The sequence below is a fragment of the Heliconius melpomene genome, chromosome 14, assembly GCF_056956725.1.
Source record: "Heliconius melpomene rosina isolate 202511_hmr_F chromosome 14, ASM5695672v1, whole genome shotgun sequence".
Classification (NCBI taxonomy): Eukaryota; Metazoa; Arthropoda; class Insecta; order Lepidoptera; family Nymphalidae; genus Heliconius; species Heliconius melpomene.
The window spans coordinates 2,378,255-2,405,771 of record NC_140402.1 but is presented as its reverse complement, the minus strand read 5'-3'; the positions used below and the strand labels follow the sequence as shown (position 1 = coordinate 2,405,771).

The 27,517-nt window shown below is 31.1% G+C and overlaps 3 protein-coding genes across 3 annotated transcripts in view; 2 read left to right on the top strand and 1 right to left on the bottom strand.

Annotated features, from left to right (window-relative positions):
• Window positions 1-4,218: 4,218 nt before the first annotated feature.
• LOC146531905 (uncharacterized) lies at window positions 4,219-14,782 on the bottom strand. Its single transcript, XM_085197395.1, has 9 exons — window positions 14,692-14,782; window positions 9,269-9,427; window positions 8,862-9,050; window positions 8,327-8,442; window positions 8,028-8,126; window positions 7,309-7,395; window positions 6,729-6,837; window positions 6,262-6,419; window positions 4,219-4,443 (listed from the first exon to the last, which is right to left on the bottom strand). Exons 2-9 carry the CDS (start codon window positions 9,417-9,419, stop codon window positions 4,282-4,284), a joined length of 1,071 nt encoding a protein of 356 aa, XP_085053521.1. The 5' UTR covers window positions 9,420-9,427; window positions 14,692-14,782; the 3' UTR covers window positions 4,219-4,281.
• On the top strand, window positions 12,185-19,810 carry LOC146531904 (uncharacterized). The gene is made up of 9 exons (XM_085197394.1): window positions 12,185-12,341; window positions 13,321-13,478; window positions 14,253-14,441; window positions 15,310-15,425; window positions 16,615-16,713; window positions 17,244-17,330; window positions 17,713-17,821; window positions 18,775-18,935; window positions 19,262-19,810. The coding sequence occupies exons 2-9, from the start codon at window positions 13,328-13,330 to the stop codon at window positions 19,424-19,426; spliced, it is 1,077 nt and encodes a 358-aa protein (XP_085053520.1). The 5' UTR covers window positions 12,185-12,341; window positions 13,321-13,327; the 3' UTR covers window positions 19,427-19,810.
• A 2,691-nt stretch (window positions 19,811-22,501) lies between these two features.
• fdl (beta acetylhexosaminidase fused lobes) overlaps window positions 22,502-27,517 on the top strand; it is a 72,832-nt gene continuing 67,816 nt past the window's right edge. Inside the window, exon 1 of the mRNA XM_085197598.1 lies at window positions 22,502-22,643. The gene's annotated coding sequence lies outside the window, so the exon portion shown is untranslated. The remainder of the gene's footprint in view (window positions 22,644-27,517) is intronic.

Here is a 27,517-nt window from a genome sequence, read left to right as displayed (position 1 = left end):
ATGTCAAAATCCCATCTAGGGTAGCACATAGACACTAAAATAATTCGTATGTAAAATTTGAGATTTTTGAGCAGGACTTGTAATTACGAAATTGCATATACAATATCAACCCCAAAACTATATGCTTAGGTATCAAATTTAGCAAAATCTCGTCTTAGTTAACAACTACTTCCTATAAGTAACGCTCATGCAAAATTTAAGACTCCTAGCGCTTATAGTAACAAAGTTTCATACAAACTATCAACCCTAAAAACAACCCTTTAGGGGTGGAATATTGGAAATTCCCGTCTCCGTGTGTACTTACGTCCTATAAGTAACGTCCATAGAAAATTTGAGACTCCTAACACTTATTGTAATAAAGTTTCATACAAACTATCAACCCTAAAAACAACCCTTTAGGGGTGGAATATTGGAAATTCGCGTCTCCGTGTGTACTTACGTCCTATAAGTAACGTCCATAGAAAATTTGAGACTCCTAGCACTTATAGTAATAAAGTTTCATACAAACTATCAACCCTAAAAACAACCCTTTAGGGGTGGAATATTGGAAATTCCCGTCTCCGTGTGTACTTACGTCCTATAAGTAACGTCCATAGAAAATTTGAGACTCCTAACACTTATTGTAATAAAGTTTCATACAAACTATCAACCCTAAAAACAACCCTTTAGGGGTGGAATATTGGAAATTCGCGTCTCCGTGTGTACTTACGTCCTATAAGTAACGTCCATAGAAAATTTGAGACTCCTAGCACTTATAGTAATAAAGTTTCATACAAACTATCAACCCTAAAAACAACCCTTTAGGGGTGGAATATTGGAAATTCACGTCTCCGTGTGAACTTACGTCCTATAAGTAACGTCCATAGAAAATTTGAGACTCCTAGCACTTATAGTAACAAAGTTTCATACAAACCATCAACCCTAAAAACAACCCTTTAGGGGTGGAATATTGGAAATTCCTGTCTCCGTGTGTACTTGCGTCCTATAAGTAACGTCCATAGAAAATTTGAGACTCCTAGCACTTATAGTAATAAAGTTTCATACAAACTATCAACCCTAAAAACAACCCTTTAGGGGTGGAATATTGGAAATTCGCGTCTCCGTGTGAACTTACGTCCTATAAGTAACATCCATAGAAAATTTGAGACTCCTAGCACTTATAGTAATAAAGTTTCATACAAACTATCAACCCTAAAAACAACCCTTTAGGGGTGGAATATTGGAAATTCGCGTCTCCGTGTGAACTTACGTCCTATAAGTAACGTCCATAGAAAATTTGAGACTCCTAGCACTTATAGTAACAATGTTTCATACAAACCATCAACCCTAAAAACAACCCTTTAGGGGTGGAATATTGGAAATTCCCGTCTCCGTGTGTACTTACGTCTTATAAGTGACGGCCATGCAAAATTTGAGACTCCTAGCATTTGTAGTAAAGAAGTTTCATACAAACTTTCAACCCCAAAAACAACCTCTTAGAAGTCGAATATTACAAATTCCCGTCTTAGCGAGCACCTACGTCCTATAAGTAACTTCTATGCAAAATTTCAGATTCCTAGCACATGTAGTTTCTGAGATTTCGTGATGAGTGAGTGACCTTTCGATTTTATATATATAGATTATGTTGCAGTAAAATTAAGATTACTTCAAATAATTTATTATATTCAACGTCGTCAACAACGTCAATTTTTATATTATAATAAAAATTGACGTCCTGTATATAGCAATTTATTATTTAATCTGCTTATACGATGAAAGTGGGTACATGCAAAGTTGGAAGGTTAAATGTAATATATATTTTTATAATGCAAATTATTATTATTTTTGTTTATTTAAACTACAAATCCGTTATTCTTAATCATGTAACGAGGAAAAGCGCTTCGTTGAGCTCTACCACTCAACACGCAATGCCACGAGAATTTAACGAAAAGTGGGAAAAGGAGTATCTTAATATTAGATAACCTTTTGCCTATCCTGCCACATGCGGGATACAGCGTGAAACTAAAAAAATATAAAAAAAATATTTGGTTAAAGGTTCTTTTTTAAAAATCAATAGAAATAAAAATCTACACATAGAAACATACACTATAATTTTGCAATATGCCTCTGCTAGTAATAGTTGAATGTATAGATAAAATACTATTCTATTGTTATTAAGATATTGCTTAGTGATATACATATCTCGATTCTCCATTGTTTTTTTTTAATCGATCACCGCCTAAGATAATAATTTTAAGCAATATCGTAATCAATATTCAATTGTTAAATTATGTTTTTTTAAACACTAGAAAAAAAATACTTCGTTCATCATTTTCCCGCCTATTTCGTGTGAATGTTAAAATAAATTAAATAAATTTAATTCATATTATATTATTTTTAAAATATTATTGTTATCCTTAAATACGTATACATATATATATATATATATATATATATTTTTTTAAATAAAATAAAGTAACGTAAACTTGACTCAGCCAGTAACTTTAAAAGAAATAAGACCGCAGAAAGATGTAACGAGATAGATAGTTATGCAGAGCACGTATCACAATTCTAGCTATAAGATTTTTATCACAAATAATTGCCTTTATATGTATAAACATAAATACTCGGGACAGGAAATGGCTTATTTATAATGATAAAAAAAAAACAATTATAAATGTGTTAATAACAAAGCATTGTAATTATAAATGAGTATTATATATAAAATTTCAGTAATATCACTGTATTACATATTTATTACGCAGTAGACACGTTTGACCGCATGTGAGTTATAAGCTTAGTTTCAAAGAGATAATTAGATACCCTTAAAATACTAGCCATTCTATTCTCTTTAAAGTTTTTGTATAAAATATAATATGTAGTTTTTGTATTAAACATGTTCTAGAGCTCTCTGTTAAGTTATAGCGCTCTAAGCTCGGTATTTATAAATCGCTCCTCTGAGATCGATCTTGAGATGATGTTTTCATTTATACATATGTAATTTATGAATGAAAACTGCATCTCCAGATCGATCTCAGACTTGAGAGCGATTTATAAGTACGGGCCTAAGGATTCACATCTCATTTACTTATCTGCATATTTCTAACTACTTTTTTTTTGGTGGAAACTATTATAATGAAACTCAATCTTTCATAAAATAGTTATTATTTATTATATTTAAAGTTTCGCTTTCTTGTTTTTTTATCTCATTTGTTTTTTATGAAAGACTATTACCGTCAATTATTCTATTTGTTTTTTTAATTTCCTATCAATGATTCGACTTTGAAACTTAATAGGACTATGTCATATTTACAATAGAAATTACAGAAGAAAATGATATGACTATGAATAAAATGAAAAAGATTAATTTATGTAAAATAATATAAATCTTGTGTGCTATCTAATATAATTTCTATTATTATTCTAGAATTGACAACTGCCTTTTTCCTTGTTTAAATTTTCATGCCAGCCAGCATTACCGTAGGGGTGAATGCCATAAAATTAAGGTATTGCTATCATTTATATATAAATGTATGCATATGCAATACCTCAACAGTAACAAAAATATTATTTTTTAACCTTGCCAGAGCCAGAGCATTTTGAAATGGTTATTATGGGCTTCATCCCAATACTTTGTATTTAAATTCAAACAAAGAGTTATGTTCATAAATATTTATAATATGAACTAATAAAGATAAACCGTTTATTATTCTTTAGTAAAACAAACAAAAGACTGTTCAAGAAAAAACATAATTGTAATTGTAGTTTTTATGTCACAAATGTCTTTAATTGAAAAATTTATATTTTTTTATATTTTCTCTTGTTATTTTTACGTACCGTATAAAATTTTAAATGTAGGTGCAACATAACTGTGAATAAGAAAAACTTTTTATGTTTGACTCAAAACTCAATATTTAAGTAAATAAGAAAGCGCTTTAAAGTCCTTCAACCTCAAAATACTCAGGTTAACCTGTTGACCCTGCCGACTTTATTTTTACCGTTTGACAAAACAATAGGAAATTGTAAAAGAAAGTTAAAGTTTATTTATTATGTTTAACCGACTACTGTAAAAGGAGGAGGTTATGAAGTAATTCGACTGTATTTTTTTAAGTTGGTTACTCAGAACTTTTGACTTGGTGAACCAATTTTGATTATTACTCAACGTGATTGAACTCAACATTGCCTCGTTACCATAGCGAGAAATAGAAAATATTAAATAAATGATATTAAAAAAACATGTTTTAATGCGGAAAATATTTATTGAACATTAATTCAAAACTAGGATAACTATTATTTACACAATTATTGAACAACTTCCAACGGTTTAACGCCGATTTTGGCAGCCATTTTCCTGTAAGACTCTACTTGTGATTCTGGATAAATTATCGTGCCTCTATTTTTCGTATTTTTTTCATTATTTCTCTCCTTATCCCCTGGAGCTAGCACCGGAAGTGAAGGATCAACCTAAAAGAAGGAAATTAAAATTAATATTTTTAGACGACTAACTTTTTAAAATTAATCTACTTTGTAAATTAAACTAGTTATCAGTTCAGTTATGGCGTTTCGAAGGTACCCATCAGGTTCACGCTGTATCCCACACACAGGAGGATAAGCAGAAGAAACCTATTGCTAAGACACTCCGTTACCCATTTTCCATCGCATTCTGAGGACATTGCGTATTGTGTGGCGGAACTTAACTCCGCTCTTAGCCTCGACACTAAGGCTAAGAAATAAAAATATTAAATATTTCATTTCCTCGAGTGTGAATCGAACCCACAACCTATATCTTTACAGTCACATCCTTGTGCCCTTGGGCCACTACTTGCGTCATTGTCTTCATAGAGTCAAAATGTATCAATATTGACTTTAAATACAAAGACGTATTGAGTGCAATTCGTCATACTTACAATAATTTATCTTTATAAATTACCTACCTATGTTCTGACAGCAGGATTGTGTGTTTGTGTGACCTTGTCAAAATAATATAGTTAATGTAAATTAATGATTGACACAAAACGTGGTATGTCATTAAGGAAAGAAAAGCACTTATAGAGAGATCTAAGTTAAGAAAAATATGAAAAATAAAAATATATAATATATTAAATGTAATGTATTTCACATAAAAAAAAATTTCTGCTTAATCTATATATATAAAATCGAAAGGTCACTCACTCATCACGAAATCTCAGAAACTACATGTACTAGGAATCTCAAATTTACGCATAGGAGTTACTTATAGGACGTAGATGCACGCTAAGACGGGAATTTCCAATATTCGACTTTTAAGGGGTTGTTTTTGGGGTTGAAAGTTTGTATGAAACTTCGTTACTACAAATGTTGCATGGACCTCACTTATAGGACGTAGGTACTCATGGAGACAGAAATTAATAATAACGTAGTTCACGCAGGCGAAGCCGCGGACGAGCCGGTAGTATTTTATAAAGGTAATGTGTGCATTAATTTATGTAAATTCATTAGAATCGGTCGAGGTATACGAGGTCGACTATAAATGCAACATGTTATGAGTTCGATTACCACTCGAGGAAATTAAATATATAAAAATTTTATTTCCTCGTTCTGGCAACGAGGCAAAGCGTTGAATTCCGATCCTCAACACGCAATGCCCTCAGAAATCGGCGGAAATGAAATAAGAACGACATGTCTTAACTTAACACTAGGTTCCCTCTGATTACCCTGTTATGTGTGAGATAATAATAATTAATTGAAGCCACCGTGGCACAGATCATAAACTCAATGGTTGCGGGTTCATTTTCTTACTTAGAAATCAGTAAAAAATATTTTCACGTGCCCTAATAGAACTCAGTAAAGACAATTTCATATGCGGAGATCGAAGAGTGTTGACAAAGTTTTCTCTGCATTTCCTACTAAATGCAGGAGAAAGTTTAAAAGTACATTTATATTTCTGTAAATTTTGATTTTTGTCACGTTAAAATGAGGATATGTATGAATACAACTGCAATACGCACTTGAGTACGAGCCAAAAGAAAGCTGCATTCACCGTACCGTACTATTAACACCGTTATACCAACAGGATTTGTTTGTATTTTAACCCACTTACCATTATATATTTTAAATAAATATGTTTAAAATATTTTTTTGTGATGATTTAAAACTTAGATTATTTCCATTACCAGTTACTTTCTAATTTTTTATATATATTTTTTATTTAAATATTAGTCGGTATTTAATTAATTACTCTAGGAGTCTAGATAAATTCAATTTAAGTTACTATTACAAAATTCACAGGTATTATGTACCTACAGGTTCTAAATTTCTCCAATGACTTAAACAGTCAGCGATTCTATCTTGAAAGCCAGGAGCGAAGCAGCCAGGATCAACAGCCACGAAGCACTGTCCTAGATCCGGGGCCTCAGTTTGAGTGTGGGACCATGTTGGTACATTGTGTGTTGCACGAGATCCTGAAAAATACGTTAGAACTTATAAAATTAAATAAAATTTATGGTGAATTAGTTATAATTACCGTTATTATATGGAAATAATATTAAATTTAAAACTGTGTTGAATGTTTTTATTTTTTTTATATAATGTCGATAAAAAACACGTGATGGGTCAGTGGTGGTAGGTTTCCATGTTTCACACCATAACAGGAACTGCCAGAGGCAACTGGAGAATAATGACACTAACTTTAATTGACATGGTACTAGGATGCAGGACCTTATACTGCCAAAATATATTTAAAAAAAATATATAATTTAAAGATTTTTTACCTGAAAGTCCACTACAAAATACTTCAACCATCGCACTAAGAGCGTATCCTTTGTAACCGCTTGTTTTCTCGAAGCCTCCTAAAGGCAATAACCGCGCAGTATCGAACGCCTAAAAAAATTTAAAAGCAATGAATACACCTTTTATTTAGTGCCTGAAGTAATTTATTAGCAAATACTTCGTAATAAAGAATATTGTAATTTATATGTAAAAGGATAAATGTATCATTGAAATTTGTATATTTTTTATATAAACATATAAAACTAACATTATCCGCTTAAACTATAGTTATATTCTATCGATATTAAAATAGAATATTTGCATAAATTGTAGTCTCTGTTATTCTGATGTACGCTAGCTATATTACTGTAAGGTTTAATCAAGAACCATTCAGTAATTTTACGTGAAAGTGGAACAAATATCTACCCTAACACACTTTTACATAATATTAGTGATTTCTTTGTTTAGATGGATGGATGGATAAAGGGAATCTTATTTTTTATATTTCCAATATGAATATAATGATAATTAATAAGCTATATAAGATCAATTTAAAAAAGTAATACAAAAATAAATAATTACCACTTGTGGGTCCGTGGTAGTTTTACCGTCTGGACCCAAAGCCCAGCCTTCAGGCAAGGGCTCTCCTTTTCTTATTTGCACTTCGACCTAAAAGTTAAATGTGTCATTTTATTATAACATTAGAAGTGTAATTTGTTCATTTAAAAGTGTAAGTAAAATTATGGGTTCGAATTTAAAAAATCTATATGATGGTTTTGGGTTCGATTTCCACCCGGGGTAGAATAGAATATGCTTTATTGCACACATAAAAGAAATATATAGAAAGAAAAACACAAATAAAATTGAAAGAAAAACACGTATGCAAAGGCGGTCTTATTGCTTTAAGCAATCTCTACCAGACAACTTTTGAAACAATGCAGATAAATTGTAATGAGGAGAAAGGGGACAACGTCTCAGTGCAAATTTTATGAAATATAATTAAATATTATATAACATATAATAAAATAAGTCAATAATATAAAATAATCTTACATAAAATGTGTTTAATGTTTATATACTTTACACATACATACATACATACATAATAATAAGGGGTAATCATTTATTTATATTTTATCGCACTGGTAACAATACAAAGGACGTTCAGTTTCGTCTTAGATTTCGTCTTATAAAATAGGGATAGAGAATGGGAAAAAAAGTATCATAACATTAGGTTCCTCCTTTACGTCCTGCTGCGTGCAGCAATGCAAGCAAGCAAGTGCAACTAAAAAAAAAATTACCTTTCCCATAGCTGCAGTAGTAGTGGCCATATCAACGACAATAGAGTCGCCGTCAGGTGCAGGTGCCGCCATTGAAATAGGATTGGTTCCTAACGCACTCTAAAAATAATAATATTATTATTGTTAATAATAATACCTATATAATATTATAAATATTTAAAAATTTAGCTAATTTTCAAATTAACTTTTTAATAAGATACGCGAATTATTATTTTAAATTAAATTAGTTGAATAATAAACGTGTTTAACGTATTATTTATTTTTATTATTAATTATTTTAAAAATTAATTTACACTAACATTTTTAGATCTAGTCGGGACCATAATTGGAGCAGAATTTGTGAATGACATGCCAACGAGACCTTCCTTCTCCGCTTTCAACGCCCAATAGCCGGCCATTCCGTAATGGTTGCAACCTAGAAGGTTAATTGAAAAAAATAAGCAATGAAAAATATAATAGATAATGGTGAAACCAATATTATGATTTAGAATAGAGGTCAATAAATAATACAAAAGTACAAGTAGGTGTAGTACAGATACTGGAGGTAGTAGAATTCTGAGGTCTGAAGTCTGAGGAGGAAGTTATTCTTATTCGCACACAGCAGAGTAGGTAAAGAGAATCTAGTGTTAAAACACTCCATTCTCCACTGGTGACTTTTTGGGGGCATTGAGTGTTGATTGGCGGAACTCCACAGCAGGTTTATGCCTTGGTGCCAGAGGAAAGGAATGAAAATATTAATCAATAAAAATTAATTTTCCCGAGTGTGCCCCTGACGGCCGCGACGGCCTAAAAAAATAATAAAGAAATAACAATAAGAACTGTGAAAAATCTTACGTTTCGCAGCAACCCATCCAACTCCACACTCCTTTGCTTTCTTCACAGCGAGGTCCATACAAAAGTTACCAACGGTAGCGCCGAGAGCATCACACCCGTCCACCCAGGCTGTAGCTACGGTTTCTTTTAATATAATTGGCTCTACATTTGGGTTGCATATGCCTGATTTCATATCATTTATGTATAGTTCTAAAAAACAAATAAAATATAATATAATTTAATAACATTTTAAGGTATATTTTTTCTAGTAAATAAAATAGGAACCTGTCACAAAAAATTTATAAAAGAATTAATTTTAATAGCTAGTTTTTAATACGAAATTCATTACTAAATTCCGCCATTGTAATTTTTTGTTTTTTTTACTCTACATACATATTTTATTTAATTACTTATATCGTAGAACTTACCTAGCCTATTCATTCCATGGCTGAAATGTCCTACAATATCAGCATGTAATAAGAGGTCAGCATGGGCCTTCGCTTCCGACAACGGAGCCCCACCAGCCACTAGGCTATCCACCATAAACCGTTCAGCTTCTTCCACTCTTACTTCAGGCATATTGAACACTTTTTAAGATAAAGAAATAAACAATATTAAAATTGTAAATTTATATTAGTTTTATTTACAATTGTTCTATACAGTTAAGAATTTTAAATTAAGATCTTATCAAATTTGGAGACAACCTTCACTCTGTACGCGACAGACAAACTGATTCTGTGATTAAATTGTTTATATATATAAACGTAACACGATAACTACAGGGTGATACTTTTTGTAACACTTCAATAATTAGGTAATTGTTACAAGAGAAAAAAATGTCATAGATTATTATATTATTTAATTTTTGTATGAAATTAATATAGTCATTATGTTATTGGATATCAAATTAGGGATAATAAGTCATTTTAATTTAAATTATCGAATGCTTAGCTTAATTGAAGTTTATACAAGGAAAATATTTAGATTAGTGGAAAATTGTATACGGAGAAATATTTAGTTAAATTAGGCCATTTATTGCAGAGGCCGTAGTAGTGCTACAAGTAGGGCATAAGCATGTGACTGTAACGCAACGGTAGTGGGTTCGATTCCCACTCGGGGGAATGAATTAATATACTGTCTCGATATCAGGTTCCTTCTACCTACCCTGCTACATGCGTGAAGCTTAATAAAACAATACTGCAGATTTTTTCAATCTTAAAATACGTTTTGAAACTAGGACTAATAAAATGTTTTATTTGTATAATTTTTTTATAGTATATAAAGTATATAAGGTAGGTATGTACGATTTACTGAAATTTTTATCTATAGAAGTATAATATACAAACAAAATATTACTAATAACAATATTATACAAAAATATGTGTGGCTACCCTTATATTTTTACAACGTAGGTACTGTAAGTTGCCTTAACGCTACGTAGCAAATTTTTATTTAGGTTCAAGTACGAAGGATTTTTTTTTGCTATATACAAGTAATGACCGTCCTTGAAAGTGTCTTTTATATATTTCCTGTTCAATTATATAATGTGAAACCTTTTTATAATAGGTTCATTTTAAGACGAGAAAAAAACAGATTATTTTTTAACATAAGTTATTAAAAAATAAAATATACTTAAAACCTTTAATAAGAAAAAAAAATTTTTTTTTCGTCTTTTTTTCAATAAGAAATCGTATAATTATTTATTTTAATTATATACCAAAAACTAAAAAAAATCAACAAAAATTTGAAATTAGATGTATGTAGTTTGAAAGTAGATGTATACTGTTTATTTATTTATTTATTAGGTCGAGAGACGCTATACCGCTAAGCCATGTCGGTCTTACATGTATTTTTCTTAAATATTATAGACAATTATGAACTATTTTTTCTTAGATATTATAGAAGTATAATAAAAATAATAAACTGTATAAAATTGGTCTGTTTTTAATCAAAAACATATATCGTATAACATTTATGTAGTTTAAATAAATATGTATTGTATAATCTAGCCTTTGTGTTTAATGTTTGTCAGCTTCAGTACACAAGATACTCTGAATGATTATATGAGAATCTACTGATTATATGAGAGCAGAATATTTTATATCAGAATTATATATAGTAAGTAATAAAAAAGAATTAGGTATATATTAAAAGTAAGAGGGCGTCGTGGCACAGGTTGGTTGTAGGTTCGATCCCCACTCGAGGAAATGTAATATTTATTTAAATGGAGGAACAGAGTGTCTTAACATTAGATTCTCTCTGCCTATCCTGCTTTGTCGGGATATAGCGTGGAGCTGATTTTTTTATAGTAATAAGTAGTTATATATTAAAAGTTATGAGTCCATTTCTCTTTTTATTATTATTACGATGTGATATTAAACTATATTTATATGTACATATTTCTATTTTCCTGTTATTGTTCACGTGAACTACGAAGTGATCGATAATAGTTAATAATGGATTTCATGTCGTACTTTACTAATATGTATGGCTATTACATACCGACACCTAAACTTAAAAGATATTTAAAAAAAACGATAATAAATATTAAATATTTTTCGGTCAGTCACACTGAATGCACCACGATGGTGTTGGCAATTATTTTTAGCGTCACATTGTATACCACACATAGCAAAGTAGGCAGAGGAACCTGGGAAATGAAAGATGTGCCTCTGCGCCAAGACTGATCAGATATACACTCTTCTTGAATTCTTCAGGATACCGCAAATGAATAAGTACCATCAGTGTCTCCTAATATTAGTAACGATCATAAAAATAAGAGAATTTCTAAACTAAACACGGGCATGTTAGATGAAATAAATTTTACTTTAATGAAAGTAAAACAAGACAAATAGATACTAGATCAGTCAACAAGCATTAGTGTAATATTTGTACGTTTTAATGTTCATTACTAATAATAAAATAATAGTTACTTAATATCATTATTTTATTCCCTTAAATATTATATAAAAATAAATATATATATATTACATAACAAAAAAATAACACGACGGCCTTAACTAAAAATATTAATAAAAAAAAACATTTAAAACTGATATCGAACCTGCGACCTTATCAGTACCTATGGAAAATGCGCCAAATATAAAGAGCACACAAAATATATAAAAGACATGTTCGGCCACAAAATATATAAAAGTGTTCCATCCCATTCACTTATATGAATATTTACATAATATCAGCTTGAACTGGAATCGAACTGGCGACCTTATCAGTACTTGTATAATGCAAATTGCGCGAAATATAAAGTGCAAGTGTACAAACAAATCACTAATTTAGTTATCAATTATCAATAATAGACGTTATCGGTTAAAAAGGTATATAAAAGTGTCTCATAGTCTATACGTCCATTCACTTACGAATGCATATTAGTTTGGCTCGTTGCCCAGTACGACGTAGTTCAGCAGTACGAAGTAGCATACATAACAGTTAACACGTGTCGAAAGCATTTATTTTGTTTCTGTTTAGAAATTAACTTTATTGGTAAGTAAAATATTGAATTATAAGTCCAATAGTTTATAAAAATGTATTATTTATTATATTATAGTGATAATTTTAAATGTTTTAGTCCATTTTCTTAAAAATCAAGTTGTAAGTTTCGAAAATTGTTATTTACTCGGACCACTTTTGTTTTATTTGTGGAATGGATTTGTTTGTGGTTTTTTAAATGTCATTAACCTGTGTGTATAGCGGGCAACCGAAATTTATACTATGTTGATATCAGAGACCAGCTTCACGCTGTATCCCGCACACAGCAGGGTAGGCAGTGGGAACTTAGTGTTGAGACACTCCGTTCCCTACTTTCCGCCGAATTCTGGAGGCATTGTGTGTTGAGAGCGGAGACACCAGAGCGAAGAAATGAAAATATAAACGTAAATAAATATTTTATTTCCTCGAGTGGGGATCGAACCCACCGTCGCGTTACAGTCACAGTTGTGCCGCTGCGCCACGACGGTACTATGTTGATATGAAAATTTATTTTTTGAGTACAAAATAAGAATTAATATAGTTCATATTAATAGGCAAATTAAGTAAAACATCTAATTAATATTTCGATAATACATTTGTAAAACAGCTGTGTTAAATTAAACTTTATATTTTAATACTTAAAAGTGACAGAGTAATGTAATGACAGACGCGGTTACCATATATTAAGTAATTACAGAGGAAAATGGTTAGCGACATGTGACGTCATAAGATTTGAACATAACCATAAGTTAAATTGTTTTAAAATGCTTTTATTTGCGTGTAATTTTCATATTTCTTGCACAAAAATTTGTTCTGTTTTGTTTTTTAATAGATTTATTCGAAATATCTAAAATTCAGAATTTAATCTATGCGAATGAGTTCTTAATGGATACCTCAAAAAATATATTAATATGTATATTATAGCTAATAACCATTTTAAAAGAGCAATTTACAATATCACAAGAGAAATGTGTAGAAAAAAGTTATTTTTCAGTTTAAACATGGGTAAAGTCGCGACAGTTGAGGCTCTCCGTTTCATGACGGAATGTTTAAAGGCGGTTGGTACGGCAGCTAAGGCGGCGCAACAACAAGCAGAATTGCTTTTAGAAGCTGATCGAATGGGTCATCCAAGCCATGGACTTAATAGATTAGGTAACTAACATACATTTTATCTAAGTAGATTTTTATACAATCTACAAACATAAAAAAAATCTTTTTTTCTTTTAATTGTTATGGACACTGTACTTATTTGGAAAACTACATTTTTCTACATAACTATTTTCTACATAACTATTTTTTTCTCTTAAGTGTGAAATAACACTTTAAAAAAGTTAAAAATAGCTTCACGCCATATCCCGCACAAGGTCGGGTACCTTGTGCGGGATACACGGGTAAATACCAGAGCGAAAAAATGAAAAATAAATTTAAATAAATATTTAATTTCCTCGAGTGGAAATCAATCCCACAACCAGTCGCGTTTACACACAAACTTGTGCCTCTGCACCATGACTGGCTTCATTGTGCTGATTTATTATACAGCTCCGTAAATTGTTCTGACAATGAAATTACATTATTATAGGTCAAATATATTACTGCAACAAGAATTACTCTAAATAACTACTTTTCCTCAGCTTGTTAATTATAATGTACCTACTATGGTAATATGTACTAGTTGCCTGTACTTGGCCCTAGTGTTAACCTTCCGCCGAATTTTCGAGGCAATGCGTGTTGAATTGCAGAAGTTAACGCTGCGCTTTATCTTGGTACCAGAGCGAAGAAATTAATATATAAATAAATAATATTTTTTTCCCCCGAGTGGGGATCGAATTCACAACTTACAGCCGCGTTACAGTCACACGATGGCCTCAAATAAAATTGACTATTTTTCTAACTATATAAAATATTCACAATTTTTTTTCTTTTCAGAATATTACATAAATGATATACTATCAGGTGCTTGTAAACCTAACAATGTACCTAAAATTCTTAAAGAAAATGCATCGACTGCGTGGGTTGACGCTAATAACGTATTAGGAGCAACTGTTAGCCATTTTGCTATGGATCTAGCTATAAACAAGGCGAAGCAAACTGGGGTTGGATGGGTGACTGTCAAAGGTATTTTATGAAATAGTTTAACTAAGAATTAATTAAATTTATGGGATGGGCACAAAACTATTCCGAGATGGGCACGAATTATTCAGTCTCTATTCCTATACCCATGCGTGAGGTTCAATTAAAATTCTTAGATCAGAATAAACGCACGTAACTTCGTAAATAAAACTATCACGATTAAAAGTACAATACAATTAACTACATTTGATTAAAAATGAAATGAAAATAAAAATTATAAGATTAAAATACTTACAGAACACACAAATCTGCCCATGTAGTATATACTCGTTTTAACAAACAAACGCTCGCGAACAAACTAACGTACGATACGTCTAATATTTTTCTACCCTCATATTAACCTTTGAATAGTCTTAACTTTGAATAGTCTTAATCGCAGTAATGATAATTTTTGTATAAATTATTTTTATTTTTTTTTACTATTTTACAAAGATTATTTAGCCACAAATCGGGCTATAAGTAAATAATATGTAAAATTATTTATTACCATTATTCTATAATAGATAAAACCATTTGCGTAAATTATGTTCTATTGTAATTACTTTCGGAAAAAAAAAATTAAATATTAATTAATTACATTTCAAATTAAATGTTATTATAACTTAATATAAAAAACTCGAATAATAACGACTTTTAGTAATTACATTTCGGGACCGACTTTTGAGTTGCTGTACTCAAAGTCGTCGCGCTTTATTTTACCAGACTGGGGAAATTAAAATTATTTCCTCGATTACTTTCAGACTTTTCACTAACTAAAGATTAAATTTAAAATGGATAAAGAATACCGTAGGAAAATATTAGATTTTAAAAAATTAAAATAACAATGATCAAAAATACAGATTTACTCGTGCAGGTTCAAATCATAACGGTATGGCGGGATTTTGGGCGAAAAAGGCGGCTGAAAAAGGACTTATAGGAATGGCTTTCACCAACACCTCACCTTTACTAGCTCCGACTAGAAGCAAACAAGTAATCATTATTTATTATATTACGTTCCTATATTTTTTATTTCAATATTTTATAAGTATATTCGTATTACAATGATATTGTATAATGATATATGGTGTTAACAATGTATTTTTGTAGCTTCAAGCTCTGGTCCGTATATAGCATGACAGAGAGAACCTCATGTTAGCTTTTAGTTTTCGGTGTTGAGTGCCGATATTCAACGATTGTGGGTTCGAATCCCATTCGTGGGAATGACATTTAATAGTTTCATTTCCTCGCTCTGATAACGAGGCAAAGCGCGGCGTTGGGTTGAGTTGAGAAATGAGTGGTTTCAACAAATTACAATGATTATTTAACTTAACTGTATAACTATACGAGTGCAGCTAAAAATAGCTAGGTATATTATAAAGGATAATTTCTAAAGAGGACAATTTGTGTTTTTAACAACCACTTTATTCTCAGAATAATTTGTCCATTTGTTAATCGATTTATTTTAAGAATTAAAATTGGTTGTGTTGATTATATTAATAAAAAAATAAGTTTTTAATGCATTCGTACTCAGTAAGAAGGAATATTGGCACTAAAAAAAAAATTCTAATTTAAAATTAAATAATTTTCAATTCGTTTCACTTATTTAATGAATTCGCATTCAGTAAGAAGGAATATAGGCACTAAAAAAAATAAATTCTAATTTAAAATTTTAACATTCGTAAGACACAATTTATGTGATTAGTTCATAAATATGTAAATATTATGTTATTTTTCTTCTCTTATCTGAAACATTAACCTTACTTAAGCAATGTAAAGTTCATTACACGTATTTGCATTGTATCTAAATAAAATATTTAACTGAGATAGCGATTTACGTACGTAACAAGTGTTATAACAAAAAACTTTCTATATAGAAAGTTTTTTTTTCTTTTTTTTCTAATATTAACATTTTTTCTTGACTCGAGGGTCAATCATGGTGCAGAGGCACAAGCGTGTGGCGGTAAACGCGACAGGTTGTGGGTTCAATTACCATTCAAGGAAATAAATCATTTAATATTTTCATTTCCTCTCTCTAGCAACGAGACAAAGCGTGGTGTTTAGTTCCGCCACTCAAAATCTCCAAAATTGAGTGGAAATTGGGAACTGAAGTATCCTAATGGGAACGAAGTGCCTTAACTATTATACCTATTAAAATAAACATTAATATTAAATATTTCAGGCAGCACTTGGAACGAATCCCTTGTCAGTAGTAGCGCCTGGCAGCGGTGGGGAAACATTTTACTTAGATATGGCGACTACATCTGTGGCTGTTGGAAAGGTAGGGTACCTGAAATTTATTGTTTTAAATTAAATATAAAAATTTCTTTGATAATGTGACATTGTTGTTGGGACCGTCATTTCTTCGCTCTGGTAACAAGGCAAGGCAACAACGCGGCTTTGAGTTCAGCCACTCAACACTCAAGTCCTTGAAATTCAGCTGAAAGTGAAAAATGAAGGGAGTGTCTTACCATTAGTTTCCCTCTTCTTCATCTTTGTCGTTTCGCTCTTGACAGAGCGGTCGTGGTCATCTTTTTTAAAGGTTGGTGGGGTCGCCACACAATTCTCTCTTACTACTCTGCTTTATGAGGCATATAGCGTGAAGCTGAAAAACAATTTTATGGTGCAAACATATATTTTTCTTTCTATTTCTAATCTTATCAAATGTAGCCGTTGTAACGTTGTTTAGTTACAATCCACTTAACACCTTAGACAAGATTATTTAAATTAAAATTGAAAGATTTCTTTAATAAAATATTTAAACATGATAAATTATTTAATTTTACTTTACTAACACGATAACTCTTTCAGATAGAAATGCAGATGAGGAAAGGTGAAAAACTACCATCGGGATGGGCGCAAGGTCCTGATGGCAAAGAGACGCAAGACGCACATTTGGTAAATAATAATTATATAAAGTTTTTGTTCAGCTTCCCGCTGTATACCTCATGCAGCAGAGGAGGCACAAAGTTTTCACCAGTTTTCACCAGTTTCCGCCGAATTTTGGAGGTGCAATGTTGAGTGGCGGTATTCAACGCCGCACTTGTCCTTGACACCTCCGTTGGGAATCAATCTCACAACTTATCGCATTTACAGTCACTCGCTCGTGCTCCTGCGCCATGACTGGCCTCTATTATGTAAAGATATTAAAATAAATATCTATAACTTTAATTTCTTCAATAATTTATACAATATACTCGAAGATCTTATTTAAATAAAGAGACTAAACTATAAATACTGCAAATTTTTATTAATTTTTTTTTATTATATTATTTTTCAGGCATATAATACAGCGTGCTTAATGCCTTTAGGCGGCAAGGAGGAAACTTCAGGATATAAAGGATATGGATTAGCTGCTATGGTTGAATTATTTTGTGGCATTAGTTCAGGTAAATCAATGTGTAATAGATCAATGTACAAATATTACGTAGGTACACCTCATCTATATATATAAAATCGAAAGGTCACTCACTCATCACGAAATCTCAAAAACTATAGGTGCTAAGAATCTCAAATTTTGCATAGGAGTTATTTATTTGGCGTAGGTGCTCGCTAAGGCGGGAATTTGCAATATTCGACTTTTAAGGGGTTATTTTTGGGGCTGAAAGTTTGTATGAAACTTCGTTACTACAAATGCTAGGAGTCTCAAATTTACGTTTACGTCACTATGACGTAGTCATGGCGACAGAAATTAATAATAACATAGTTCACGCGGATGTAACCGCTAGCGGGCCGCTAGTAATATAATACAAGTCAGTTACTAGTCAGTAATTAAAATATTATTAACATAGTACATATACAAAAGGCCATCAGTTTTAGTTACATTGAGTACTGCCACTCAACACGCCATGTCTCGGAAATTAGCTAAAAAGGGGGGAATAGTCTTAACATTAGGTTCCCACTTGCTACAGGGCTACACCGATGTGGGGTGCCCACAATATGGCACAAAACTAAAAAAATATATAGATTTTGTCAAATGATGAAATAGAGCCTTCGAATATCGTTCAATTTTGGAGTTTAATCAAAGAGATTATATTATTTTTGATCTATTTATTTATTAAAATTTATATTTTGATTTCTTCGCTCCGGTGTCGAGGTAAAGTGTTGAATTCCACCACTCAATACACAATCCCTTCAGAATTTAGTGGGGAAAGGGAATGTCTTAACACTCGGTTCCCTCTGCCTATACTGCTACGGAATACAACTTCAGCTTTATTTCGACACTAGAGCGAAACAATGAATATATTCAATATTTTATTTCCCCGATTGGGAATTGAACACACACGCTTATGCCACGACTGGACTTAAAAATTTAATTATAATACGATTATTACATTTTCAGGATCCAACTATGGTCATCATATTCGTTCGTGGTCTCACAGTGGAGAAGGTGGTCCTGCAAACTTAGGCCATTGCTTCGTTGCGGTGGATCCAGAAAATTTTGCGCCTGGTTTCGGTGATCGTCTCACGGATTCTATGCAGCACTGGCGAAAATTAGAACCTGTGAGTGCCTAATGTTCTTACAGAATTATAGCTACGAAACTTTTTTAAATAATATAATATTATGTATATAGTAAATCTAGATTTAATATCTTAATTACAACTCTACATATCCCGCAGCACGATTTACTATACAGCTATGGCCTATAAAGACGATATTTAAGAAAGACACAGATATTTAAGAGACCTTTACGAGGTTGAATCTAGTTTGTCCTCTTCTATTGTTATAGGGAAGCAGACAACCATTTTATAATTATTTCGATTGTTTTGTGTTGTTTATATTTAATTACTTTCTTTATTTAAATTTCTACTATCTTTTAATTTTACAGACTGACAAAAACATGCCAGTATTAGCTCCAGGTGACAAAGAAAGAAGGGCAGCCCAAATAACTGATTCAAAAGGAACAGTGTCCTACGTGAAACAACAGCTGGAATCAAGTGAAGCTCTTGCCAAGAAATTAGTTGTGGAACCTATGGCTGTGATAAATGATTAAATACTATTTTATTATATGACTTAACTAGTCAGTTAAGAATTATAATTTAATTTATAATTAAGATTATGGGAAAACGACTTTTGTAGAGCGGAAAGGGGAGAACTGTGTCATATATAAAGAAACAAAAAATATAATATTGTTTTGAATGTCATTTTCATGAAATTAATCTATGTTAAGTATAATTGTGTGATATTATTAAATTACTTTTAGGGGAAGTTCCATATCATAATATTTGATGTGCATAAATACCAATAATAGATTTAGGTGGTAACCATGACTAACATATATACAGGGACCAAAAATATATATTTTAAGAAAAAATGTTTATATAAATATTAACATGAGCAGAATAATTAAAAAATAATGTAACTATATGGTAATAAAGTCGTTTTATTTATCCTTGTTAAGTTATTAAAGTTTAACTTATTGTAAGAAATTAAGAAAGCACGGAATGCAGGGTCAGTGTAATATTAGAACAAGTGAATGAAGTGGTATATTTGGGAAGTATGTGCAATAGAGATGGAAGATGACGAGATGGATGTGGAAAGGCGTATTGCTGCCTGTAACAGGGTTAACGGAGACTTCGCTGCATTCATGAGACGGCGAAACGTCAGTACAGCTGTGCGTTTGGCCGTACACAATGCAGTGTTGGTACCGACGCTGTTATATAGCACGTGGACGATACGTGGTATTACAGAAGAAATATGAAAGAAAGATGAATGCTGTGGAGATGTGATCTCTTCATAGGATATGCGGAGTCAGCTTATCTGATCGAATCTGCAATAAAGAAATACACAAAATGGCAGGTACTAGCGAGGATGTGACGGTGAGAATGAAGCAGAACGTACTCGGTTGGTTTGGGCACGTCGAAGGAATGAGTGATGAAATAATGGCAAAAAAATATAAAGGAAAAAAGAGCGGTAAGAGAGGGTAGGTTGGGACCTCGGCTTGCCTTCTATTAAGCAATATCAATGATACTGTAGGAAGGTCACGTAAAAAGCATGTTTGCAGAGGTTGATGGCAGTGGTCGAGGCGAAAGAACACTCCGTTCTCTCTGACTATCCTTCTAGGGAATTAGCCTGTAGCCTTGGGACAATCTGACAGTAAGTGTAATCGTTGATTGTTCCCCTTCCATGCTAGGAAATGGTTTCAAATTTGCCCATATTTATATATTAATTCTTAAAAAATATTTTAGGCATATACAAATTTAAACGTAACAGGACATAAGGGACTTATGACATTTTTTTCAGGCTCTACTTTTTATATTCACTCATATAAATTAAAAACTCAGCTGAAGTCTCGCGAGCTGTAACTACATGGTCAACAATATTTTATTACCACAAATATACTTTTTTACTAGCCTCCGGAGCAATTTAACCTGTATTAAATAGGTTAGATAAATATAAGATAAGCAAGAAAACTTTTGTCTAATCTTATCAGTTCAAAAACCCTGTTTTTATCAATGTTACTGATTAAATCAGGCTATCTCATTGCCTAAAATGTTTTTAGAACAGATGAGTAATAGTATCGTAATCACTCACATGTTTTGTTGCTAGAATTTAGAATGATTTCTTTAACTGTTAGATGCTGCAGGTTTTCGTAGAGAAGTATCTAATAATTATGTTAGGTACATGTAAAAGAGCAAATAAATTGTAAATAGCTTACTTTATTTTTAAAACAATATCATTTAGCTTTTTCCCTCAAGTTATTGAATATATGAGAATTGAGTTTTTCAAATTTTAAACTAAAACAGAAAAAATCAATTATTTCTCATATACCTAAGTAGGTATTTAAAGTATCGTAATAATGGGCGTTGGCGTAATGCTAAATAATTACGCACTAGCCACTAATTTCCTTTACTTATACCCGTTGAAGCAATACGCTGTTTCTAATGATTAGGAAAATTTACTGTTTGTTTTAAATACTAATAAATCAGAGTCGTCTTAGGATATGACAGGACCCCTGAGCACATATAAAATTAGACCTTTGTAGCACTTGGCTACTAGTGAATTTAGAACCCATTAGTCAGTCCAGTGAGGTGATGAGCTCTGATTACACTCTCTCCTCAATCCTTAAAGTCGGGTAGGACACCGGTGCACTATGGACAACGGCCGATATACTAAAGACAAAATTGGTTTTATATATTGGTTTTGGTTACCTAACGATTGAGAAAATTGCATAGGTATTTTATACTTAAGTATATAATTTAATAATTAATGAAACTTAGATCGGTAAGTGACTATGGCATCAACTAATAGATATGAAGAACAATTAGAAAATAAGCAGTTTTTTTTGTATTTACCGAAGATATAAAAGAATAGATAGGTATAACATATTAATTATTAAGTAATCACACTTTAAAAAAATTAAAAAACTCTTTTGTTTTTTTATAAACTTCTTCTTGTAGATTATAAGCATTTTAAATATAATCATATATTATATCAGTAATTCTTTAGATATCTAATCGCAATTTGTAGATATTTCTTATTTACGCAAAAGGTACCTACCTAATTATATAGCTATTATACCTATTGTAGTTCACGTTTTCAACTTCAGTCAAGTGATGACGCTACGACAGAGATGTTGTTATAGTGAATATTTTTTTTATTCAGTCGTCTAAAAGTTTTAAAATATTATTTTTATAAGTTTAATAATATTTAATAAAAACAATAAATTTTATCTGTGCAGTGATTTTATAAATTGACATCTTATATTGTGACTTTATGTTATCTGTTAGTGGCGTTTTCCCACATTTAATACCATCAATAACAATAAAATTTCTTATAATATGTTTTTATTAAAAAAATCTTTATTTTGGACAGTTAAAAATTATTATTGAAATAGACACTAAAAGCATATTTTCCATTTATAATAAGAAGTGAGAGGTACAGAGACCAACTGTCAAAATTGTCATATAATGTTTTGATTTATAAAATTCATAAATCGGCAATAAATCCAGTGTAGTGAATTAAAATAAGTTATTTATTTAATGGTCCTTCAAATAACCATACATTTTAACAGGAAGATAAAATAGTTGTTGAAATATCTACATTGTAATATTTGTGTCAGTGACCTAATCGGAAAACAGTAGTAATAACAGTGAACTGTGTGCACATAATGTTTTAGATAAAGTGAATTTGATACTCTGCTGTGATTATAACTGCTACAGTGAATATTAACCCTATATTTTAAAACGCAAAAGCCCTCAAAAAATAAGGTAAGGTTTTTTCCTCACACAAAATATTTTATAAGAATACACTATTCCTTTAACCTACTTTTTTTTTTTATAAATTAAATAGTACTTTATTATTTTTAGTGTGAAATCAATTAGTTTTCACTACAATGTCGCTTTAATTCGTGTACTACTTTTATTATTTTTAGGAAATATTTATTCAAATTGTAAGAATACTTTAGAATAAACAACAGTTATAATGTACTGTTATTTTATTGTATCACTGCTTTAGATTCTGAATTAAAAATTGGAACTAAATTATCATATCAGCATTAATATGATTGTTTTTAATGTATTTATTATAGCCTATACATCATTTATATGTTGGATAATTTATAAACAGATTTTTTTTCTTTATAATAAAACTGTACTAAATCTAAACCATATTACATTATTAATTACTCAAAGTCCTTACCAAATAATATTAAGTTTCTTAAGGAATATGGAATTATTTATTTTAGATTCACACTGTGCTCTTTACTAGGACTTGAAAATTGTTTTTTTCATGACCATACATATTTGTGTGCTCTTTACCAGAGTAAGGAATTGAATTTTTTTTTATATTATCGAGTGGAAATGGACCCATAACTTGTCACATTTACAGTCACACACTTGTACCCCTGTGCCACAACTAACCTCTAGAAAAAATCAGAAAAAGTGTAAATATCTTAGATATTGAACTGAAATAAATACACCATAATATATAAAAGAATATACTACAATATTCTCTTTGTGTTATCAACTTTGTTTTAGATTAAATATAATTACAAAATAAATACTCAGTAAAACTTTTTTTATAAAACCTCATTGTACTGTGTCATAACTGTGTTAACCGTTACAGTTACTCTGTTTTGTTGTAAAAACTTGTCAGCCGTAACTTCTCTATATCCGTAAAATATTGGAACAGCCAGTTTCCTGTTTCGCATAACAATCTATATGTTTGTTGATAAACTATTAACATTATAATATAACACTTGCTATGGTTGTCCTTTATAAATTATTTCAAACTAGCGGACGCGCGCAGCTTCGCTTGCTTATTTGGGGGTGAATTCTAATAAACCACGAAACATGTGTTCAATGAAATATTTTTAAGAGTCTAAATTTAAAAGTTTATTAAAATCGGTGGCGGTTTAAAGATTTTTCCATACAAACTTTCAACCCCTTATTTGCACCCTTAGAGCGTGAATTCTAGAAAACGATGAAACACGTGTTCAATTAAATACTTTTAAAAATCTAAATTTCAAATTTTATAAAAATCGGTGCCAATTTAATTTTTTTTCCATATAAACTTTCATCCCCTATTTCACCCCTTTAAGGTAAAAATTTTTCAAAATCCCTTCTTAGTGGATGTCCAGATTACGAAAGTAAACATCTCTCCAAATTTTACGTTTCTACCATCAGCGGTTACGGCTGTGCGTGCATCTTACCTCAGTCAGTGAGGACAAGTCCTTTTATATATATAGATAACTAAAATTATCTAAGTAAGAACAAAAGCTAGAATTAAAAAAATAACAAATATAATACTATAAATAAATATATAATATATTTGTTATATGAATTAATGTTATAAAATACTGAACTCTTTTAATGTAACACAGAAATTAAGTTGTAGTAGTCTTTCCCATAAGTGTTATTCTATTTAATATACCTAATTATTTTTATATGGTATTTAATTATGACTATTGTTTTTATATTATTCTTAGTTATTTATAAAAACAATAATTCATAATTATGGCTTTGAATCTAGCTTTTTTATACAGAGACATGCTGTTATAATAGGCATACTTATAACTTAGCACTGCCGTTAAGGTCATCCCAAGGTTCTAACAACTTGAACATGAAAAGATTTTGAATTGTAAGCTTTATTCAATAGGCCAGTTCAGAGTGCAATCTTTTTATGATTTATAATTATATTCTGAAATATTTTCTGCTATCATTAATGTATGTTTTGCATTAAACTTTATTAAGTTTAAAATTTATTGAAATTGTACAATAATATCTTGTATTACATTTTTTTTACTTTTTTCATTAAATATAATAATAAATAATTTAGTATATTCAGAACAATTCTTATTGTTAGTTGAAGAAATTTCAAATGGTTATTACTGAATAAATTGTATTAATTGCCCTTGCAAAATTATTTCGAAGTAAGATATTGATCACAAACAGATTAGATAACAACGTGGGAAAACCTGATCGTTTTTATGGTATATATTGATAATTTTAATATCGACTGATAGGCAATATGGCAATACTTTGTTCGTAAAATATTATATGATCTTTGATTCATTTTCTTGTTATCTGTATCATACTATTTAAAATGTAACAAGTGTAAGTGTAAACATGTCTTACTGAGAAGGGTTCCAGGTTCAAGGTTCTGCCTACCCTGCTATGTGCAAATACAGTGTGAAGCTACAAAAACAAAAATGGAAATATTTTTTATTCAAAACTACATAATTGGCTAACAATCATCATCAGTATTATTTCACTATATTATTATTTTACATTTTATAATAATTATATTTACAATATAATATATATTAGAAATTATAAGATACTCTGTCCCACTTAGCAGGGCAAAGGGAACCTGTAACGCTAATGGTAAGACACACTCTTAAAGAAAACACCTTATACTTACAACGTAGGTAGGTACTCGTAAATTGGAGTTGAGAGACGTGCAATTAGGCACATTATTAAAAGCGTCATTAAGGGCAATTGGAGGCGATCTCCGAGGTACTTTTAATTGGCTACGTTCTGCTAGGTTCACTTCCATATGCACGTGAAGTCATTAGAGAACACGTTGTACAAGTAAGTGTAGAAATATTACTTCTGATGCTAGCATCGTTTCTATAATGTTTCGTTTGAAATCCCATGATAAATAAAATTGTAATTTCATCGCGTTGCGTTCAGTTCCGCTACTCAACACTCAGAATTTGGTCGAAGGTGGAGAGCTGAGTGTTTTAGCACTAAGCTCCCTCTGCCCACCCTGCTACATACGAGCTACAATGTAAAGCTGAAAAAAAAACATACTTTTGTATTATAATACCTAAACGCCGAGAAATAGTGAAGAACAATATCTAGACACTACACTCTCTGTCGGATTGTTATTTATAGTTCATTACAATATATAGTCAAGTTATTTTTTTCTCTTTGAATACAAAAAGATATTGTTGAGTCATATATCCAGCAAATGACCAGAGGCATCTCAAAACGGCCTCGTGCGATATGACTTCATGCGATAATGATAATAATATATTATATCAACCAAATTACAAAAGCCTCTTCTTAGAAGTAAAGTGATTAAGTGAAAAGTTGGTATTATTTCTGCAATGTGCAAACAGCTGTGTGGTTAATGATATGCGGGGTTGAATTCCGCCACAAAACACGCAATGCCTCCAGAATTTGACGAAAAGTAAGGAGCGGAAGTGTTTTAATGGGGAGTCTCTTAACATTAGGTCCCCAGGTTCCCTCTGTCTTCAATAAACAGCAATATTTATACAATCAGTATTGTATCTGTAAGAATTTTTATTTAATCTAAGAAACTCATTCTTATATTATACTAAGCACATTCGTTCATTTGTATTATAAACAAATCTTTTGTTTTTTATAATATGTAAACAAAATATATTATTGTTGATTCTAATACTGTTCTATTGTCTATAGTAGATATAAACAATTATTAAATTTAGTTGTTTGTTATCAGACTAACATTACTGGATGTGGAATGGAAGCAAAGCAGCTGATTATTAATCATTATTATATTATGTCATGGAACTTTACTATTTATTGTAACTTGTACTATGATTACAAAAATAACATTTAAAACAAAAGGTCGTCGTGGCGCAGCGGCACAAGGGTGTGACTGTAATGCGTCGGTTGTGGGTTCGATTCCCACTTGAGGAGATGAAATATTTATTTACATTTATATTTTCATTTCTTGACTCTGGTGTCAAGCAGTGTCTTAACACTGGGTTCCCTCTGCCTACCCTGCTGTGTGCGGGATACAGCGTGAAGCTGGTTATTTAGTATTTTGTTACTGTAGTTATATGGCCATTTGAATTTATTCTGCACTGTGGTGTATGATTTATTTTAGTTTCACTATTTTGACAGGACATAGCGCGGCGTTGAGTTCCTACACTCTTCAGACAATGTTTTGGATTCGAAAGGAACATAAAGATCGAAGTTTGATAATAGGTTGAGGATGTTTTTGACTATCCCCCCTATGCGGGATTGGCATGAGTTAGTACCTTCCACAAACACCAACAATTACTTTTTCTATTTTTAAAATACCTACGTACGTGATACTTATTAAAATTATCTAATGAGTCGCTCGTTTCAGTTTCTAAAGTAATTTTCTTTAAACTGTGAAGTTTTTTTTTCTCGAATTGTAATTGATGCATTATTTTTCCTTATCTGTTTAAATAATGTAGTACTCGGGTTACCTACGTTATGGGTATTTTTTGAAAAGTGTATCTACCTACACCCCAAAGGCCGGCGACGCGCCTGTAGCTCCTCTGGTGTTACACGGGGTCGTGGGTGGTGGAGTTCACTTAACACCAGGTAACCCCAGCGTTCGTTTGACGTGTCCATAAAAAAAACACACGTTAAAGACAGGTAAGTATGCGATATATCTAAAGAAAATAAAATGAGATATGTATTTTTCCTTTTATTATCCAAAGCGATATACTTATTACTTTGCGTCATTTGTTACAAGCCAATTGCCATTTGCCATATAGTTTATCAAACATATAGTTTATCAAATGCCATATCGTACATACAATCTTCATTTATACTATCGATAAGTATCATTTACAAAATGTATTGATAATAATATAAAATATTTCTTATTTTATTAACAT

What these genes read in the sequence shown, in the direction of transcription:
- LOC146531905 (XM_085197395.1), bottom strand. Translation starts at nt 9,419, where the DNA reads ATGCCTGAAGTAAGAGTGGAAGAAGCTGAACGGTTTATGGTGGATAGC. An exon ending in CTACCACGGACCCACAAGTG is followed by an intron (nt 6,838 to 7,308) that starts GTAATTATTTAT and finishes AAATTTTTTTAG; the next exon opens with GCGTTCGATACTGCGCGGTT. An exon ending in ATTGGAGAAATTTAGAACCT is followed by an intron (nt 4,444 to 6,261) that starts GTAGGTACATAA and finishes TCCTTCTTTTAG; the next exon opens with GTTGATCCTTCACTTCCGGT.
- LOC146531904 (XM_085197394.1), top strand. Translation starts at nt 13,328, where the DNA reads ATGGGTAAAGTCGCGACAGTTGAGGCTCTCCGTTTCATGACGGAATGT. An exon ending in TGGATGGGTGACTGTCAAAG is followed by an intron (nt 14,442 to 15,309) that starts GTATTTTATGAA and finishes TTACTCGTGCAG; the next exon opens with GTTCAAATCATAACGGTATG. An exon ending in ACTGGCGAAAATTAGAACCT is followed by an intron (nt 18,936 to 19,261) that starts GTGAGTGCCTAA and finishes TTAATTTTACAG; the next exon opens with ACTGACAAAAACATGCCAGT.